Genomic DNA, 19373 nt, shown 5'->3' with positions numbered 1-19373 from the left:
GTAAGACTTGTGGACTTCAACTCCCAGAATTCCTGGGTGAGGAATTCTGGGAGTTGCCAAGGTTGGGGACCTCTGCTTTACTGCATATCTCCTAGCAGATTTTTACATAATTCTACTAAATGAAAGCATTCAAGAATATTGATCATCTAGAAGAGTTGCTTGGACATTACCCCTGAATTGTATCTGAAGAGGGATGAGAGGGAAGAAAGGAGAGGAGAGAGAAAAGAGTAAAGGAGGGGAGAAGGAAGTAGGAAGGTTGGAGGAGGAGAAGTGGGGAGAAAGGGGAGGAGAGTGGTGAAGGAGAGGAGAGGAAGAAGAGGGAAGTAGGGAAGAGAAGAAAGGGAGAAAGAAGGTAGAGAAGAAGGAGCGTGGATACAGTGAAAGGGGAAATGGGCGAGCAACACCAAAAGTCATGTGTATGTATTTATTTCATTTTATTAAAAGTATTTTTATACAGTATATGAATGTAAAAAGAATGTATGTTAACATCTGATAAATATCACGGTATATGTATGGGGGAGAGTTTGGAAAAATAAAAAATATTAAAAAAAAGAATATTGATCATCTGAATTACTTTTTAAGGAATAAACTTTAGTTTCTTAACTTAAAAAGATGAACTTACTCATAGCACTGTTCTTGTAGGTGGCTTTTCCACGGTACTCCTTGTGCGCACTCATGGTGGAGTTCGGTGTGCATTGAAAAGAATGTATGTGAATAATGTGCCTGACCTCAATATCTGCAAAAGGGAAATAACAATAATGGTAAGTTAATATGAGTTTTATGATGTGCGTATATGAGTGGGTGGGGATTGTTTAGAAAGCATGCATTAGTTTGTGATCTAATGTTTGAATTTGTTTTCATTGTGTTTACATGTGGTTCTTTGATATGAGGAAGTAAATAACTTAATGATTCTAAGCCAGTAATTAGATAACACAAAGAAAGTTTTGTAGGTTTATTTAATAATAATAATGATAACAACAACACAACAACAAAGCTGGAAGGGATCTTGGAGGTTATTTAGTCCAACCCCCTGCTCAGGCAGGAAACCCTATACCAGGGGTCTTCAAATTTGGCCTTTTATGACTTGTGGACTTGAACTCCACAAGTTGAAGGCACGCTGGCTGAGGAATTCTGAGAGTTGAAATCCACAAATCATAAAAGGGTGAAGTTTGAAGACCTCTGCGCTATACCATTTCAGACAAATGGCTGTCCAGTCTCTTCTTAAAAACTTCCAATGTTGGAGCATTCACAGCTTCTAGAGGTAGGTTGTTCTACTGATTAATTTTTCTAACTGTCAGGAAATTTCTCCTTAATTCTAGGTTGCTTCTCTCTTTGGTTAGTTTCCATCTGTTGCTTCTTGTCTTGCCTTCAGGTGCTTTGGAGAATAGCTTGACTCCCTCTTCTTTATGGCAGCCCCTGAGATATTGGAACACGGCTATCATGTCCCCCCTCGTCCTTCTCGTCATTAGATTAGACATACCCAATTCCAGCAACCGTTCTTGATATGTTTTAGCCTCCAGTCCCCTAATCATCTTTGTTGCTCTTCTCTGTACTCTTTCTAGAGTCTCAACATCTTTTTTACATCGTGGTGACCAAAACTGGATGCAGTATTTCAAGTGTGTCCTTATCAAGGCCTTGTAAAGTGGTATTAACACTTCACGTGATCTTGATTCTATCCCTCTGTTAATACAGCCTAGCACTTTAGGAGAGATTTGGGAGAGATTAATTATTTCAAGACCACACCTGGAATATTGCAACCAATTTTGGTCACCATACTACAAGAAAGATGTTGAGACTTTGGGAAAAGTTCAGAGAAGAGCAACTAAAATGATCAAAGGCCTGGAGACTAAAACATATGAAGAACGGCTGCGGGACTTGGGTTTGGCTAGTCTGAAGAAAAAAAGAAACGGGTGACATGTTAGCAGTATTCCAGTATTTGAGGGGCTGCCACAAAGAAGAGGGCATCAAACTGTTCTCCAGAGCACCAGAGGGCAGGACAAGAAACAATGGTTGGAAACTGACCAAAGAGAAAAGCAACCTGGAATTAAGGAGAAACTTCCTAACAGTGAGGACAATTAACCAGGAACAGAATTTGTGGGTGCTTCATCACTGGAGGTTTTTAAGAAGAGACTAGACAGTCACTTGTCTGAGATGGTATAGGTTCTCCTGCTTGAGCGGGGGGCTGGACTAGAAGATCTCCGAGGTCCCTTCCAGCTCTATTCTATTCTATTTCAGATATCACATTGGTCTGTATTCAAGGAGATAACAAGAAACAAATATTTATAAAATATTTTATAATATTTATGGTTATCACCTTTAAAGTCCTTCATGGCATAGGGCCAGGTTACTTACAGGACCACATTCTGCCGCACAGCTCCCAGAGACCGGTGAGGTCCCACAGATTGGGCCTCCTTCAGGTCCCGTCGGCCAGACAATGTCGGCTGGCGGGCCCTCGGGGAAGGGCCTTTTCTGTGATGGCTCCGACCTGGTGGAATCAACTTCCCCCCCGAGGTTCGAACTACTCCCACCCTGCCAGCCTTTAAGAAGGCCGTTAAAACTCTCCTGTTCCGGCAGGCCTGGGGCTGATGTCCCCAGGGGGCCGGGATATGATTGGACTCGCGGTATGACTGTTTTATTTTATTGTTTTATCATTGTTTTAACTTTGTACGCCGCCCTGAGTCCTTTGGGATTGGGCGGCATATAAATATTTGAAAATAAATAAAATAAGTAAATAAATAAAATGTCTAATGCATCATCAAATAATTAACTGATGATTAATAGTTTGCATTGATAGTTTGTAGTAGAGTTACTTTTGTGTTTGATCTTGAAAGTAACATATTCTTTTTTTTCTTTATACTTAAGAATATTTCTCTTTTTACAGAAAGAACTGTCTGGGCACAAGAACATTGTAGGGTATTTGGATTGTGCTGTCAACTCTGTTAGTGATAATGTGTGGGAGGTGCTTATCTTAATGGAATATTGTCGCGGTAAGTACATTTTTTGTCATTTTAATATTTGGCTAGCATGCAAGGTTATGAACAAAGTTACAGCAGCTTTGGATATAGGTACTCCAGGGTGAAATAGACTACCCATAGCCAACCTTACTCATTAACGTTCCTCCATTTTGTTGCTTCTTGTTAGAAAGCAAAAACGGTAGAAAAATGTCAGTGATCGCTCACATGTTAGGGCTATACGAAATATTCAGAGCACATTTCTTATAGAATCAGTGTTTCAGATTGATCTGCAGAAGATACTCTCTGCAATGTGGCACAATTAATTTTGTTATTTCTGCTTGGACTGCAGTTTATTATCCATAAATAGGGACTTATTTTTTAATCAGGAGAGTTTGCCATTTAAAATTAATTTTTTTAAAAAATGTTTCGATACAGTTTGTTATTGTGAAATGCCCATGTTAACTGTATCCTTAAGTGTTTGTCTCTGATAAATAATAGATGAAATCTAAATTCTTAACTTTGAAGAGCGACGTTGTGTGAAGCATTTTAGGCTTTTGGAGATTTCATTTATTCAGTCAAATATTTAATATTTAAATTTAGCATCCGATCGGCTAAAACCCTCTTAAAAGCATTATTTTTTTTTATCCCTTCTTTGTAGTGGGGCAAATAGTGAATCAGATGAACCAGAGATTACAAACGGGCTTTACTGAATCAGAAGCGCTAAGAATTTTTTGTGATGCCTGTGAAGCTGTTGCTAGGCTGCACCAGTGCAAAACACCCATTGTTCATAGAGACTTGAAGGTGAGGAAAACTGTGACTGAAATTCATGTGGTTCCTGTCTGTGAATGAATAATTGTACGGCTTAGTTCAATGGTTCTCAACTTGTGGGTCGGGACCCCATTTGGGGTCGAACAACATTTCACGGGGGTCGCCAAACAATGCAGTCCGCCATTTTTTCCCCCCTTTTCCTTAGCTGTGCTACTCCCTTTTATTCTATTGGCTTTTGAAAGCCAGTAGAATAGACTTTCTTGAATAGAGTCTAATTCTATTGGCTTTCAAAAGCCAATAGGAATTGTCCAGGCTGTCTCTGCCCTGCTGAGCCTGCCAAAAGTCCCATTCTGCAAAAAGTGCTGCACCAGTTGAGTAGTCCTTGACTTACGACTGATTGAATAGTCCTCGACTTATGACCGGTTGGGGGTCGCGGCATTAAAAAGGTTGAGAACCACTGGCTTAGTTTTATGTATTCATCATCTTTGCCTTAAACTGTTTTAAGGCAGTTTTAATATGATGTTTTGGTTTTTACTATCAGTATTTTAATTCTTGTATAAAAGGGGTGACGGTATAAATCAGGGGTCCTCACACTTGGCCACTGTAAGACTTGTGGACTTCAACTCCCAGAATTCCCCAGCCAGCCATACTGGCTGGGGAATTCTGGGAGTTGTAGTCCACAAGTCTTAAAGTGGCCAAGTTTGAGGACCCTTGATATAAATGTTTCAAACAAACAGAGTCTCAGTATATTTGCCCTCATGCAATTTATCTATTAGTTGCCTATGTCCATGTTTTCTTCCTAAATTCAAAGTCTTAATCGAGTTTAGATATGGTGCCTTAAAAAAACCCTGTTATTATTATATCGATTGTGGTTGCTTAGAGAATATGCTCAACTTGCTTGATGAGATCTGAATAATTATCTGAATAATTAATTCTTTTTCATATTGTCTCCTTAAGTTGAGCTGAACGTTCAGTTGAATGGAGGTGGAAAATGATAACCAAATGTATTGAAAAATATTGCTGTCTTGCCAAAAGAAAGAATATAGTTTGAATTGCTGTTTTGAAATGGCTAGTAATGATAATATTAATTAGGAAAGTCTTCTAGACTTGAAAGATTGTTACTATTTTTAACTACTTGTCTCGGGTATGTTCTTTTTGTGCAAAATGCTTGAAAATTTTGGGTCTACTATAACTGATTATTTATGGGATAAGATTTTATTGGTTGTCTTTTAGCTGACAGCAAACTTTAATCTCAAACCCTGCTTTTCTTTCTTGAGTGACTTAATAGATGGGAGGCCAAACTGATAATAAATTGGGTATGATTATATTTGTGGGGTTACTGTTAAACAGCAGAATTCACAGACATTGGTGGCTTCTGAAATAGCTAATATTAAGTAATGGAATAAATCAAAGGCAGTAAGATAAGGCGATATGTTGACAAGACACTGGATAATTTCTGTTCTGGGAGACTGATGCTTATTGTATTCCAGTCCAGACAGTTCTCCCTTTTTTTAGAAATAGGAATACTTTTTCCCAGTTTGTATCTCTAGAAAATTGTCCAGTATTTTTTAGAGACATAAACAATTTTGGCAACATAGGACATTTTTAGCAACCTTGATTTTTCCTGAACAGGACTCTCCTAATCACAGAGGAATCCATTTTTTAATAATATCTATATTACTTTACCCTAACACAGGAATTGACAATCTAGGCCAGTGATGGCAAACCTTTTAGAGACTGAGTGCCTACAATGCAACCCAAAACCCACTTACGCATCGTCGGGTGCCGGGTAGGTGTGGCCCATTGGGTGGGCATGGCTGCAGTGGTAACAGCAGACTGGGTGGGGTGGGACTAACATTTCAATCAATCAATTCCAACTTTGCAAGATCTTTTTTTTTCCGCGAGAATTTGAAATTGACTGATTGATTGAACCTTTTTTTTTGTAGACGGCAGCGGAGGCCTAAAGCGAAAAGGTTTTATAAAACCCAGCTGAAGGCCTAGGACTGGGGCGACAGCACGCATGCCCACACAGAGGGCTCTGAGTGCCGCCTCTGGCACCCGTGTCATAGGTTCGCCACCACTGATCTAGGCAGTCCTCAGGTGCTAGGTATAGAGAAGGCACAACTCCTAATCGGCTAATGTGGAGGTGGTGGTTTACATATATGTACGCTAAAACATGTAAGTTATCCTTAGAAATAGTTAGAAACATCTACTAGTTTAGAATTAGGGAGTCTTGGTGGCGCAGTGGTTAAAGTGCTCACTGCCAGGAGTTTGATCCTGACTGGCTCAAGGTTAAGTCATCCTTCTGAGGTCGGTAAATGAGGACCCAGATTGTTGGAGAAAATATGCAAATAATGCTTACATTGTAAACCTCACAGAGAGTGCTGTAAAGTGCTATAGGGCTGTATATAAGACTAAATGCTATTGCTATTTCTAGAATTTGTCTGATAGAATTTTTCCTAGTTTGCATCAAATTACTTGCATTCCTAAGTTATTTTATTATTTCTGTACAGTAGGTAATCTGTCTTATATTTAGGCAATATCTGGACTGATACTAAGTTGAACAGAACCTTTCTCCCATCACTTTTTATTATTTTATTTATTTGCCACTGAGATTTAAGTGCATTTTAGTCTCATGATTCTAGCAGGATACACAGTCCAATACAGTCCAATCTAAATATATAATACCGGTATTACACATATAATCAACCAGATCAGTACATCAGTAAATAGCTAAATAATCCAAGGCTAATACAGTGCCCTCCTTTTGTTTCACCAAAACATTCTTATAAGTAATAAGCTTCATTCTCTTGGTTTCAAAAGCTCTGTGAAAAGCAATTTTAGCCAGTTTTGCTTCCTTTGCTTGTCATATTTTATGCCCTTCCATCTCACTTATTAGGCTTCTGTAGAAAAGATGAATAGTTCTTGCCAGAGATCTCCAGAAAGCTTCACTTCGTGCTTAAAATATTCATAGAATTATAAAATGTTAGATTTGGAAGGGACTGTACAGGTCATCTAATCCAGCAAGAACATGCTATGAAACCTATGGCATTCTGCCCCCTTTTTTCCCACTAAAATTTACCACTTTCTGGAGCAATCTATTTCAAGACCTCCTATTGTTGATAAATTCTTCTTTATGTACTGTGGTGGTATCAAGTATTTGCTCCGCACACATATGAGTCGCATTCAACAACAGCCCTATCAGATGGCGAGCCCTACGTGTGAAAATGCTTCCTTGTAATTTAAACTCACAATTTATTGTTCTGTAAGCAGGAACAACACTGTGGAATCTACCCAAATTCTATATAACAATCTTGTAAACAGTTTCAGAGTTACTCGGAAAGTCCCACAGTCAATAAGGAATAAAGAACATACACATGTACTTTTAATCTCTGCAAATAATCCATAACATCGCCTTTAATCTCAAAATCTCTGCTGATTTGCTTTGGTTTGGCTAACTCTTCTGCCATTTTTGAGTTTGAAATCATTTGAAAACCAAAGCCTAAGTTATTTTGACTTGCTGTAAATTTTATTTTTTTTTGGGTGTTGCACTCCAGTCTTAATTCTCTTGTCTGTTCTTGAGTAGATCTCAGTGCATTTAAAACATGCAAATATAGGACATACTGTTTGGGCAGCTAAACTTAGATAATAGCATTGGTTGCGCTGTCTTTGATAAGAAGTATGAAAGTACTATCTTTAGTACAGTACTATTTTTAGTAAGGAGGTGGCTAGTTAAGGGCTTATATATAGGGACAGAGATATTAATCTGTGTTCAAACTGATTAATGAATAACAGAAGTAAACCAACTTCTACTTTCTAAAGCGCAGCTGTAGGCTGCCTGTGGTTTGTGGAAATTGTTACTCAATATTTATTTTATTTCATAGAATGATACAGTCTGGAATGGACCTTGGAGGTCCTTTAATCCAGTCCTTTCTGCCCACGGCCGGAATCCTTCATCCCATATTGTCCAACATTGTGTGGACACCTTCAGTAATGGAACATCCATGACTTCAGAAGACAGGCTGTTCCATGGTTATTAATAGTTCTTATCATCAGGAAATTCCTAGTTATTTTAACTTTGGTTCTCCTTCCATTTATTTACAAAATTTATAAACTGCCCAAATCAGATTGACTGTGGGTAATATGCATCTCAGTAGTTCAACAGCCAAGAAATTAAAAGACGCTTGCTCCTGGGGAGGAAAGCTATGGCAAATCTAGACAGCATACTAAAAAGCAGAGATATCACCCTGCCAACAAAAGTGCGTATAGTCCAGGCCATGGTTTTCCCAATTGCAATTTATGGCTGTGAAAGCTGGACCATAAGAAAGGCTGAGCGCCAAAGAATGGAGGCCTTTGAACTATGGTGCTGGAGAAGACTCCTGCGAGTCCCCTGGAAGCAGGGCGATCAAACCGGTCAGTCCTGGAGGAGATCAACCCTGACTGCTCTTTAGAAGGCCAGATCCTGAAGTTGAAACTCAAGTCCTTTGTCCACCTAATGAGAAGGAAGGACTCCCTGGAGAAGAGCCTGATGCTGGGAAAGATGGAGGGCAATAGAAGAAGGGGACGACAGAGAATGAGGTGGCTGGATGGAGTCACTGAAGCAGTAGGCGTGAGCTTAAAGGGACTTCAGAAGAAGGTAGAGGACAGGAAGGCCTGGAGGAACATTGTCCGTGGGGTCGCAATGGGTCGGACATGACTTTGCAACTAATAACAACAACAAACAAAAGTTCAACAGTACAATAATGTAAAGAAATCAGAATAATAATGATACTAGGTGAACAGCTGGATCACTGAAGGCTCTAAAGAAGTGCTGAGAAAGGATAGCATTCTAAGTGAGTAAAGGGTAGAGGGCAATCATGCTTCCAGGAACAGAATATTCTGCAACGTAGGGGCTTCTGCTGAAAATATTTGCCTCCCGATCCGCCCTCTTCATTTCTTTTTGGGGCAGAATCTTTAGCAAGTCGATTGCAAGCAGCTTGTTGACTTTATTATATGAAGCTTTTACTCCCGAGGTGTGAAGCGCAGTGCATGTCACAATACAGTGACAATGTATAAATCTTTACTTGGGGGAATTAAAGTTATAATAACAGTTTAGTTCTGCATCATAACTCAAAACAGCTAAGTGAAAGTGCTTGAAAATGATTAGAACTACATTCAGTGTCTGTGTTTATCGATGTTTGTAAGTCGATGTTTGTTTTCTTTCAGGTTGAAAACCTTTTATTGAACGACAGTGGGAACTATGTCCTCTGTGACTTTGGCAGTGCCACTAATAAATTCCTTAATCCTCAGAAAGATGGAGTCAGTGGAGTTGAAGAAGAAATTAAAAAGTAAGTCGCCCATCGATAGTTCTCGGCAGCCTAACAATAGCAAAATGTTTGGAAATCTCAGTGCCTGCTTTATTATCACAGAACATTTTAAAAAGAAATAATATGTCCAAAGGCTCAGTTCTTTAATTGGGTGATTGTCTACGTTTAGAAATCTGTTCTAGGTAGTCCTCATTTAATGACCCTTCATTCAATCACCATTTGAAGTGGTGCTAAACAACTACCGTAATTTTCGGCGTATAAGACGACCCCCGACTTTGGAGCCGATTTGCATGCTTTAGAAAGTCGTCTTATACGCCGGAAAATACGGTAGTTATTTTTCAAAGGTACAGCCACTTCAGCACTCCACAATCAAAATTCAGATGCTTGGCTGCCTGTCTGCATTTGCAATTCCAGCATGCATTTCAACACCCCCTCAACCTACCTCTCTCCCCCATCCCCTTTGGCCACCCTGCTTTCTGTGATACATACCCCCACTCCTACTGCCCCCATCTGACCTTTGCCATCTTTTTCTTTCTGCTGTTGATGCGGAGTGCCTTTGCTTGTTGCTATTCTGTGCATCCCTAAATAGCAAAAAACTAAGCCCAGACCATCAGTAATCAAGTCCTTTTATGTGCATATTCAGATCTGATTTTTTGTTATCAACTATGGATATCTGAAATTAGAATTATGCAAAGTTATTCTGCCATTCTAGCATTGCTCTGATAAAAAAAACTCCTTATTTTAACAGGTAGAAAGTTAGGGGTTTTTCCCATTTGTTATTCTAATGTGGTTGTTTTCTTGCATTCTGAGGATTCCTTGTTTCCTAGTAAGTATTTAAAAAAATAATATGCCTGGCAATATTACTGTCATAAGATACCCTGAGAAAAATGTGGTACCCAAGAGTGCCATCATTTTTTAAAAAATAAAATTAATACCCCACCTCAAAGTACATTTATTAGTGCAATAGCTGTATAGTTTAGGTTTGTAAAACAGGTTACCGTAGTCATATTTGTGTTTGATTAACTTTTATTCTAAATTATTTGTCTTAAGGTATACCACATTGTCATATAGAGCTCCTGAAATGATCAATCTTTATGGAGGGAAAACAATTACAACTAAGGCAGATATCTGGGTAAGATAAACTGTTTTGCAAGAATTAATAAGAAAAGTGCTGACTAGATCAGTATTTCCAAGGAATCCAAAAGTAGCCAGGTTTATTGTAATCTTTCTTAATTTCAATAAGTGTACTGCATATAAGTGTCTGAGTCCAACTCATATCCATACATTTTATAAAAAAATGAAATGGGTGATGTTCTTAATCTGCTAAATTCATGTAGAACAATTCAAAAAGAATCACATTTATTTGGGGTTTTTTTTTGTTCTAGTGACTAAAGTTATAGATACAATTGATTGGATTTAATCCATTGCATTTGGAAACCATTTAATACAAAAGCACTTTTACTAGGACAACTGTGTTGTGACGATGTGGAGGTGAAATAAATGACCATCAGAATAAATTTTCATAATGCCACAAGCAGCAAAAAAAAAATCAAGAAAAGTATTTTTAAAATGAGCAGTGCGGATTTGGTAGGATTATGGTTTAGGAATGTTGCTGCTAAATAGTACTAAATGATCTAAATTACACAACATGTTTTAACGGTTTTATTATTGTAACTAGCAATCGTTCAAACAATATGAAATCGTGATAACAAAACCTATTGCAACTTTTAAAATAAGAGTTTGCTGTTTTTTATAGTTCAGTTACTACTATAACGATGTGCTTTTTTTAAACAGGCCCTTGGCTGCTTGCTGTATAAACTTTGTTTTTTCACACTTCCCTTTGGTGAGAGTCAGGTTGCTATTTGTGATGGAAGCTTCACCATCCCAGACAATTCGCGTTATTCTCACAGTATGCATTGTTTGATAAGTAAGTAACTGGTACGCTTTACTAACTAAAATGTTTTATGTGAAAGTAAAATTGCTACATGTAGGCATAACCAAAACTGATTACCTTGGTTATTGCATATTTCATTACACGCTTATTTCCAATGTAACCAAAGAAATATGGTAATATATATTGTAATATTATAAAAATATTGGAGTAAATACTATTATTTATGAATTGGAATAATACTTTGAAAAATGAGTTTCATGTACATTTTAGGAGGGTTTTTTTCTACAAAAAATACATTATCTTTTTTTGATTACAATTGATACATAGGGGGTTATTTTTATAAAAAAATCAAGACTTGCTCTTTCCTGTCTTTATTATTAACTACTTTATACTGTCTTATTTTATATATATATATATATATATATATTTGTTTTCTGAGGTTTTCGCGGGTATTTGTATATAGGTCTTTGGTTGTTCGGGTTTTCTCCCGCGTAAAATTGGAAGTGTCTTGGCAACGTTTCGACGAAGTCACATTCGTCATCTTGCTTTGAGCAGCAATTTGCTGCTCATAAAAACACCAGCCTGATGACGAATTGACTTCGTCGAATAAGACACTTCCAATGGGGATGTTATGTATATATATGTGTATGTATGTATCCAATATTCTGGGATGCAGTTCAGGTATATACTGGAATATGTATATATGGAGTGTGTGTGTGTGTGTGTGTGTGTGTGTGTGTATTGGCTCCTGGCAGGTGGTACGCGACCATCCTAGAAAAGTGGTAGTGGGGGAGGGGAATGAGCTAAACCGGTGGCAGCACCGCACAAGCCTGAGCGAGAGACGGGTGGAGCTGCAGGGCTGTCAGGGCTCAGCAGAAGCACCAGGATCAGCGCTTCTTCAGGACTGTCAGGGCTCAGTGGAAGCACCAGATCAGCGCCAGGCTCCAGCTGGAGCTCGGCACTGATCCTGGCGCTTCTGCTAAGCCCGGAAGAAGCGCCGATCAGCTGGAATGTTGCAGCATCTCCAGGGTCTTGTGATTTACATTCAGATGCTTGGCAACTGATTCATATTTATGACGGTCACAGTGTCCCAGGGTCATGTGAAGTGACCAAAACCTGCTGCAACCACCCAGCAGACGGAGGGAATAAAAACCAAACACCCCCCCACCCCACCCCCACTGCCAATCCTCAACAGAAATGCTCACAACAATGGAAACCTCGGACAGGAGAAAGAGCACCACCGGGTGGGCAGGCAGGTGTCTTGCTTGGCTGTGGCTTGGGGGGCACGTTTTTCAGTGCCATTGTAACTTCAAGCAGTCACTAAGTGAACTGTTGTAAGTCAAGGACTACTTGTACTTCATCACTTTTTTCCTCTTTTTTTTTTTTTTTTTGGTCATCAAGTTTTTGATACCTTGCTAGGCGACTGGTGGTACTCAGATATTGCCATATCTTAAAAGTGGTACACTGATGAAAAGGTTGAAAAGCCCTGCTCTAAATTTATTTTGACGTTTTATGACAGCATTGCTAATTCTGAACAACAGCTTAGTTAGTGTAATCTTTTGTGTGTGATTGATATCCACCCATAAAATACGTTTAGGAAGTTCTCAGGTCCTTATCAAGCCATTTTTCTTTTTTTTTTAAAAAATGTCATTAATTTATAAATTGAAAAAATACAAATGTATGAAAAGTGATACTTCATTTTTGTGTACGCTCACTTTGCTTTCAAACTAAAAAAATATTCACCTACTAGAGTGCTTATACAGGAAATGATGCTAAAAGTTTTGATTGTAGCTTAATCCTGGCCAGTAAAGATGAAACTCTTTTCAGAATCTAAAAAATAATAGGGTTAAGAAGTAAAGAATCTCAGGGAAAGTTGCTTCATTATCATGCAGTCATTAAATATACACTGGAATAATTTTCCAGATAGAATTGATGTGGAGTTTTATTTGCCTGAGAATGATACAATAGGAAATATGGCATTCAAGAATACCTAGACCTGGTAGTTTAAGGGTATGGGAAGTTAAAATTGGCCTGAAAGATAATTTACAGTGGTGCAAAATGATGATTAAGATATTTTTTAAAGCAGTTTAGAATAATTTAACTGTCATGTTATGAAGGCATGAAATTAGCCAAATCTAATTTAAAAAGAAAAAACCCTATAGCTTTGTTGCTAGATAAAACGGGTACAAAGTTCATAGTGTGATTTATGGATGGATGTAAGAATATTCCATAAAATAATGTAATGACAAGAGGAATTAATCCAGTCACTCTATTCTCTAACACCCATACCTGACTGTTGTACGTAGAAAATAATGTAATCAGAACTCCAAGGTAATTATAAAATCACTTTATTCACCCTTAATAAACTCGGTTGCCTTAATGACTTCTTCCCTTTAGGTTAATAATTTAATTTGCTGTAATCAACAGGATACATGCTTGAACCAGATCAAGAGCGACGACCTGATATCTTTCAAGTATCTTACTTTGCCTTTAAACTTGCCAAAAAGGATTGTCCAATTTTAAACATGAATGTAAGTAGATCTGTATTTGAGCCTGTTTTGACACAGTATAAATCTTGTTTAGAATAATAAGTAGGAGTGGTAATCAGGTTTACTCCTAAAAAATATTAATTCATCTTTCCCTGTTGAAAAAAACAAACATATCTTTTAACGAATTTAGTATTGACAAGAGAAGAGCTTATTTTTAAAGGTTAATAAGGTAATGTATGCTTGTATCGATCATAGCAGATATGATATGCATTTTTAATGCCCTTGACATATTACTTCCTGGCCTCATTTCCAAGATATGCTAGTGTCCTTAAATAATTGACCACGTTAAGAGCTATTCACCTGGCCTCGTTTCTTACAACAAAAACAGTTAAAAATGCAGAACACAGGTGGTCTTTGAATTACAACGGTAAATTGGGATTGGAATTTATGTCACTAAGCAATGGGATCATAAAGCCACCTCCATTGTCCTGCACTCTACAAGCTCTACCTTCGCCATCTCCTTTCCACCGTCGACGAGGTGTATCTGGCCTCTCCTTATGCGAGGCAGCTGGTAACCACACCAAGACGTCTTCCCAAATCTGCTTGTGCTGTTCTTCAAGTAGTGCATACTGTTCTTGCGATATTTCAGAAGGTTCCTGAGACCTCCTGCACCCACAATTCTCCACAGATCGCCCAGGCCAATTCTTAACAATGCTTCGAAAGGCCGCGGAAAGTTTGTGAAAGCTTTCCAAAGCATCATTGAGAACGGCATGTGCAATTTTGGAGAACAGTGGGCGTGGCCTTCTCACAATCCCTTGGAAAGCGTCAAAAGATTGCTGAAGGTTTTTTTCAAAACATTGCAAGTGGCACATGTTATTTGGAGAACAGTGCAAGCAGCTTTGGAAAGAAAGCGTGGCATGGCCCAAAGCAATGGAAGGGAGCTGGAGAAGGTCAGCTAGGCATAGCAAAACCTGCGGAGTAAAGAGCAGTGGGGATGGCTGGGGATTTTCACTATGCTGTATAGCAGGGGTCTTCTAACTTGGCCCTTTTATGACTTGTGGACTTCAACTCCCAGAATTCCACAGCCAGCGTGCCTGGCTGAGGAATTCTGGGAATTGAAGTCCACAAGTCACAAAAGGGCCAAGTTTGAAGACCCCTACTGTATGGCTTGAGGTGACACTCCTTGGTGGCAGCTGTGGTGGCAGTGTTGGGGCTGAAGTAGAGTTTTTTTGGGGGTGTGTGTGGACAATTGAGACTGCTGAAAGCCCTGGGCCTCTCTTCAGCCTCAGCATTGCAGCCATCAAGGAGTTCGTCCATGCAGGATGGTCAAAAGGGCAGAGAGGATAGGGGAGATAGGCAAATGGGGAGGAATTGGCACTCCTTTATGGTTATAAGTGCAGACAGGTTATCAAACACCTGAATTTTGATCACATGACCTTGTGGGTGACGCAATAGCTGCAGGATCAGGGACCAGAGTAAGTACCATTAATTTGGCAGCACCTTAACTTTCAATGGTCGCTTAACGAGAACTACCTCTAGCTCCAATCTAGAGAGAGTTGCATGATTAACTGCATGCTCAGCCGGACATATTGCTTCCCTGTCAACTGACAGGGAAATTTCAAAATTGTATTGGCTGCTTTTAATAGGGTTCGCTGTATTATGGCTTGAACGTTAGCTCCAGATTTCATTGTACTTGGACATCAAGAAGAATAGAATAGAATAGAATAGAATAGAATAGAATAGAATAGAATAGAATAGAATAGAATAGAATAGAATAGAATAGAATAGAACAGAACAGAATAGAGCTGAAAGGGACTTTGGAGGTCTTCTAGTCCAGCTCCCTGCTCAAGCAAACATAGGGACCCAAGTTAGTTATTCTAATTTAAATTATTGTGACTATCGTAAGGTCACTGGTATCTAACAAGTGCTTATCATTTACATCTGTATTTCTCAGAAGTATAACATAAAGGCTTTTCAGTTTATCAGAAACAATTTTCATCACAAGCATATTTGGACCAGTACGCGGAAATTTACAATTTTCTGTTGGATGCCTAGGATTTCTGAAAATAAATGGATTTGAATGTTACAATCAGTGGAGTATTTTTGTTCGTAATGTCACCAATTTTATCCTCTTCCATGATACTTTAGTTTTGTTCCGTCTTCAGGGAGAGCTCCATGATCAGTGGACAACTTCCGCTCCTAAACTTCTATAGATTTTTTTTTGGTCCTCCTAAGATTGTACTTTTACTAAACCTGGACTTAACAATACCTATTTGTGGGTGAATGTGCGCGTCTATATGAATGGATTATACCCTATATGGGCTTTTTTGTTTATTGTTGGTATGCAATATGATTATGTTCAAGTTGGTATGATACAGAAGTTTTCTATTACTATCTTTATTTCCCAGAAAAGCTGTTAATAACACATGCTCACTTATTTTTCCAAGAATTCTCCTCTCCCTTCAACTCTTCCTGAGCCCTTGACAGCTAGTGAGGCTGCTGCTAAGAAAAGCCAAATAAAAGCTAGGTGAGTGCAATAATTTTATTAATAATTCAGTGCACTTTTGGGCATACTATTCACTATGCAGAGCTTTGTTCTGTGGCCACAGATGTTCCATCCTGAACCCAATTTCCCCTGGTAGAGCTGTGAGTCCAGGGAAGCTCCTAGTCCCACATATAGAATGTTGTTCTATTAAAAATCAGAATTGGTACAAGACCATGGTCAGCCAGCTGCTGAATTAATAACCACTTGCTCTTGGCTTGGGTTGAATCCAGGTTGGTTTCTCCACATATAATCCTTTAGGACAGTGGTTCTCAACCTTTTTAATGCCGCGACGCCCAACCGGTCGTAAGTCGAGGACTACTCAACCCATCGTAAGTCGAGGACTACTCAACTGGTGCAGCACCGTTTGCAGAATGGGACTTTTGGCGGGCTCAGCAGGGCAGAGACAGCCTGGACAATTCCTATTGGCTTTTGAAAGCCAATAGAATTAGACTCTATTCAAGAGAGTCTATTCTATTGGCTTTCAAAAGCCAATAGAATAAAAGGGAGTAGCAGAGCCAAGGAAAAGGGGAAAAAAAATGGTGGACTGCGTTGTTTGGTGACCCCCGTGAAATGGTCGTTCGACCCCAAATGGGTTCCCGACCCACAGGTTGAGAACCACTGCTTTAGGACTTCCACTGCATTTGCCATTTCCCACTGGCTTCATGCAGATTTGAAATGGGATGCAGGGAAAGCTAAACCCTAGAATTCCCCATAATGAATTGAACCCCTCTCCTCTACAACTATTGATAGACAGAACCTGCCCACTCAGGAACAGTGTTGTCATTGTGTAGTGCTTTCAGTCCTTGTAGGTGGTGCTGAAGGATAGTGTAGCGAGCAGTGCCAAAGGTTGCTAAACGAGCCAACAAAATGAGGGTGGCCATGCTCCCTCCATCTTGGCTTGAATCTGAACAACCTGCCTCCAGAAGCGGTGAATGCTCCAACACTGGAAGTTTTTAAGAAGAGACTGGACAGCCATTTGTCCAAAATGGTAAAAAGTTTCCTGCCTGAGCAGGGGGTTGGACTTGATGATCTCTAAGGGCCCTTCCAACTTTATTTTTATTATTGTTGTTGTTGTTGTTGTTATAGTTCTGGATAATATGCTTCTTCCAGAATATTTTTGTTGTTCCACTGCTTTTTTTATTAATTATATTAAACAAAATTATAGAGCAGATTAAAATCAACAAAAACTAATATAAAGGAAGGGAAAAATGGAAAAAAAAGAAAGAAAAAGGTGCAGGAAAAAAAGATAAAGAGAAATAGAAGAAGAGAAGATTCTTTAGCTAGGGGTTGAAGCGCCGGGTTCTTGATGCTCTTTGAGCTTGGCTGTTCTCTTGCAGACTTTTCATTACCAAACTAGGTAGCCTTATCAGTGCTAGAAGGGAGCGGGGTTTTGCTCTCATGAAGCTTCCAATTTTCTTTCCATTCATAGAAGTGTGATTATAAACTTATCTTTTACTTTGTGGTTACAGGAAAAAAAGCTCAATTTTACCTTATTTTTTCCTAATCATCAAAACCACAAATCGTTTGCATTTTTTTTCCTGTGCCATGCAAATAGCCTACAAGGGGATTTTCGGACGGCCATAAATGTACATACCATTTTTTTCTTTAGCCAAGGAAGTCAACTTAGCCTTTTCTGCAAGTTCCATCCTCTTCACAATCATTTCTCCTTTGTGGGTAGTGTTGAATCTTTCCACTTTAGAGCATATGGTAATCTCACCGCAGTAGTCAAATACGTTGCTGCACCACTTTATCTTCCAACATGAAAGTTGGAAATAGCATGGACTATTAATATCCATCAGCATGCCCAATATTAAGATCTCTTAACCTCTTTTAAGACTGCTGGAATTCACCCCTCTCACAGAGGGACATTAACAATTCCTTGAATCCAAGTCCGCAATCCTTTTTTGGGGGGGGGAGGGGCTGTTTAACCTGGCAGGAGAGGGAAGATATCAAACCTATAAATGGGAGAGCTAAAACCGCAAGGAAGCCTATCCCTTTTTTGGGTGAGATCCACTGATTTTAGAACTTTCCAGATAACATTACCAAATTCTTCTGTCATTTGATGAACTGTTGGCTGCCAAGCTTCCAGCTCCGAGTGAATATGAGTGATTTTATTTACAAAACTGCTACTCACTAAAGTAGGAGTCATGAGTGAATGTGAGTGATTTTATTGACAAAACTGCTGCTCGCTAAAGTAGGAGAGTCATGATTTCAGCCAGCAAACAATCTGCAGATGCAATAGGGCAGGGATAGGCAACCTCGGCTCTTTTATGACTCATGGACTTCAACTCCCAGAATTCTGGGAGTTGAAGTCCATGAGTCATAAAAGAGCCGAGGTTGCCTACCCCTGCAATAGGGGAAGGAAATAAATTCTACTTCACTGCCCTTAACGTCTCAGAGTAATAGGCTTATATTTAAATGCATCCCTGTGTCCAGTCATATTCTGTCCTCATCCATCAGCACAGTGTTGCTCCAGGCATTTTGGAGCTCAGAATGAAGGAGCTGTTCTGGATTGGTGCATAAGGAGAGACTGCTTTGGAGCAATCCAGTCTAGATCCCTGTTCAGCTCTATGGCAGGGGTAGGCAACCTCGGCTCTTTTATGACTCATGGACTTCAACTCCCAGAATTCCTGAGCCAGCTATTCTGGGAGTTGAAGTCCATGAGTCATAAAAGAGCCGAGGTTGCCTACCCCTGCAGTGGAGGCTGTGAGATCACATCCCATCTGTAGGGAGCTGAAGACCGGGTCTAACGTGTGCCCAACTCTGTGGGTTGAAGCAGTAATGATCTTGGACTTTGCTTATTGTGGAGGCTATGAATTCCCAAGCCACTTTGAATCCCCATGAGAAGAAGTTAAAATTATCTAGAACTAACAGCCTATCTGTGATGAGATCAAGCAACTTGGGAGGGGGACTACTGTGCAGCGGCGAGGACTACGCAGTAACAACACACTCCAATTTGTCCCTCTGGCCCAATTACGCAGATATGGCTTCACATCCAGTCACATGAAGAACAGAGCTCCTGTCTCAACTCTACCAGTTGAGAGAGATGATTTATTTAGTTGTTTACTGACTGGGCTTATAAGCCTTCCAATCGAACCAACTCTGAGCAGCACACAGTTCCCTAACTTGGATTAAAAACAGACTGGATAACAAGGCAAAATAAATATAATATCATCGACAGCAATAAAACCGAAAACTAAACACCACAAACAGGGCAAAGATAGTCTTTGTTTGATGACCACTCGCTCAGCCCCATTTAGAATTATGGCGGTGCTGAGCAAATTTACAATTGGTCATCTGAGCACTCCCCACAGTCACATGATTGTAAGAACTGTGGTGGCGCTGTGGTTAGAATGCAGTATTGCAGGCTGATTCTGCTGACGGCCGACTGCCAGGAGTTTGGCAGTTCGATCCTCA

The 19373-nt window shown here is 39.5% G+C and overlaps 1 protein-coding gene across 3 annotated transcripts in view; it reads left to right on the top strand.

Moving 5' to 3' along the window:
- Positions 1 to 19373, top strand: part of BMP2K (BMP2 inducible kinase) — a 73615-nt gene that overhangs the window by 22860 nt on the left and 31382 nt on the right. For all 3 annotated transcript variants that reach the window (XR_005553568.1, XM_039318714.1, XM_039318715.1), the window contains exons 2-9: positions 643 to 761; positions 2882 to 2987; positions 3613 to 3755; positions 8928 to 9049; positions 10079 to 10160; positions 10823 to 10955; positions 13350 to 13453; positions 15859 to 15938. Coding sequence is in view for 2 of the 3 variants with exons in the window: in XM_039318714.1 (XP_039174648.1) it covers positions 643 to 761; positions 2882 to 2987; positions 3613 to 3755; positions 8928 to 9049; positions 10079 to 10160; positions 10823 to 10955; positions 13350 to 13453; positions 15859 to 15938 (889 nt within the window). In the remaining variant the exon portion in view is untranslated. The remainder of the gene's footprint in view (positions 1 to 642; positions 762 to 2881; positions 2988 to 3612; positions 3756 to 8927; positions 9050 to 10078; positions 10161 to 10822; positions 10956 to 13349; positions 13454 to 15858; positions 15939 to 19373) is intronic.

Source organism: Crotalus tigris, unplaced genomic scaffold (assembly GCF_016545835.1).
Source record: "Crotalus tigris isolate CLP2741 ecotype Arizona unplaced genomic scaffold, ASM1654583v1 scf7180000021465.51407817327:1047546, whole genome shotgun sequence".
Taxonomy (NCBI): Eukaryota; Metazoa; Chordata; class Lepidosauria; order Squamata; family Viperidae; genus Crotalus; species Crotalus tigris.
Note: the sequence above shows the minus strand (reverse complement) of the source record. Positions and strands in the feature narration are given on the sequence as shown.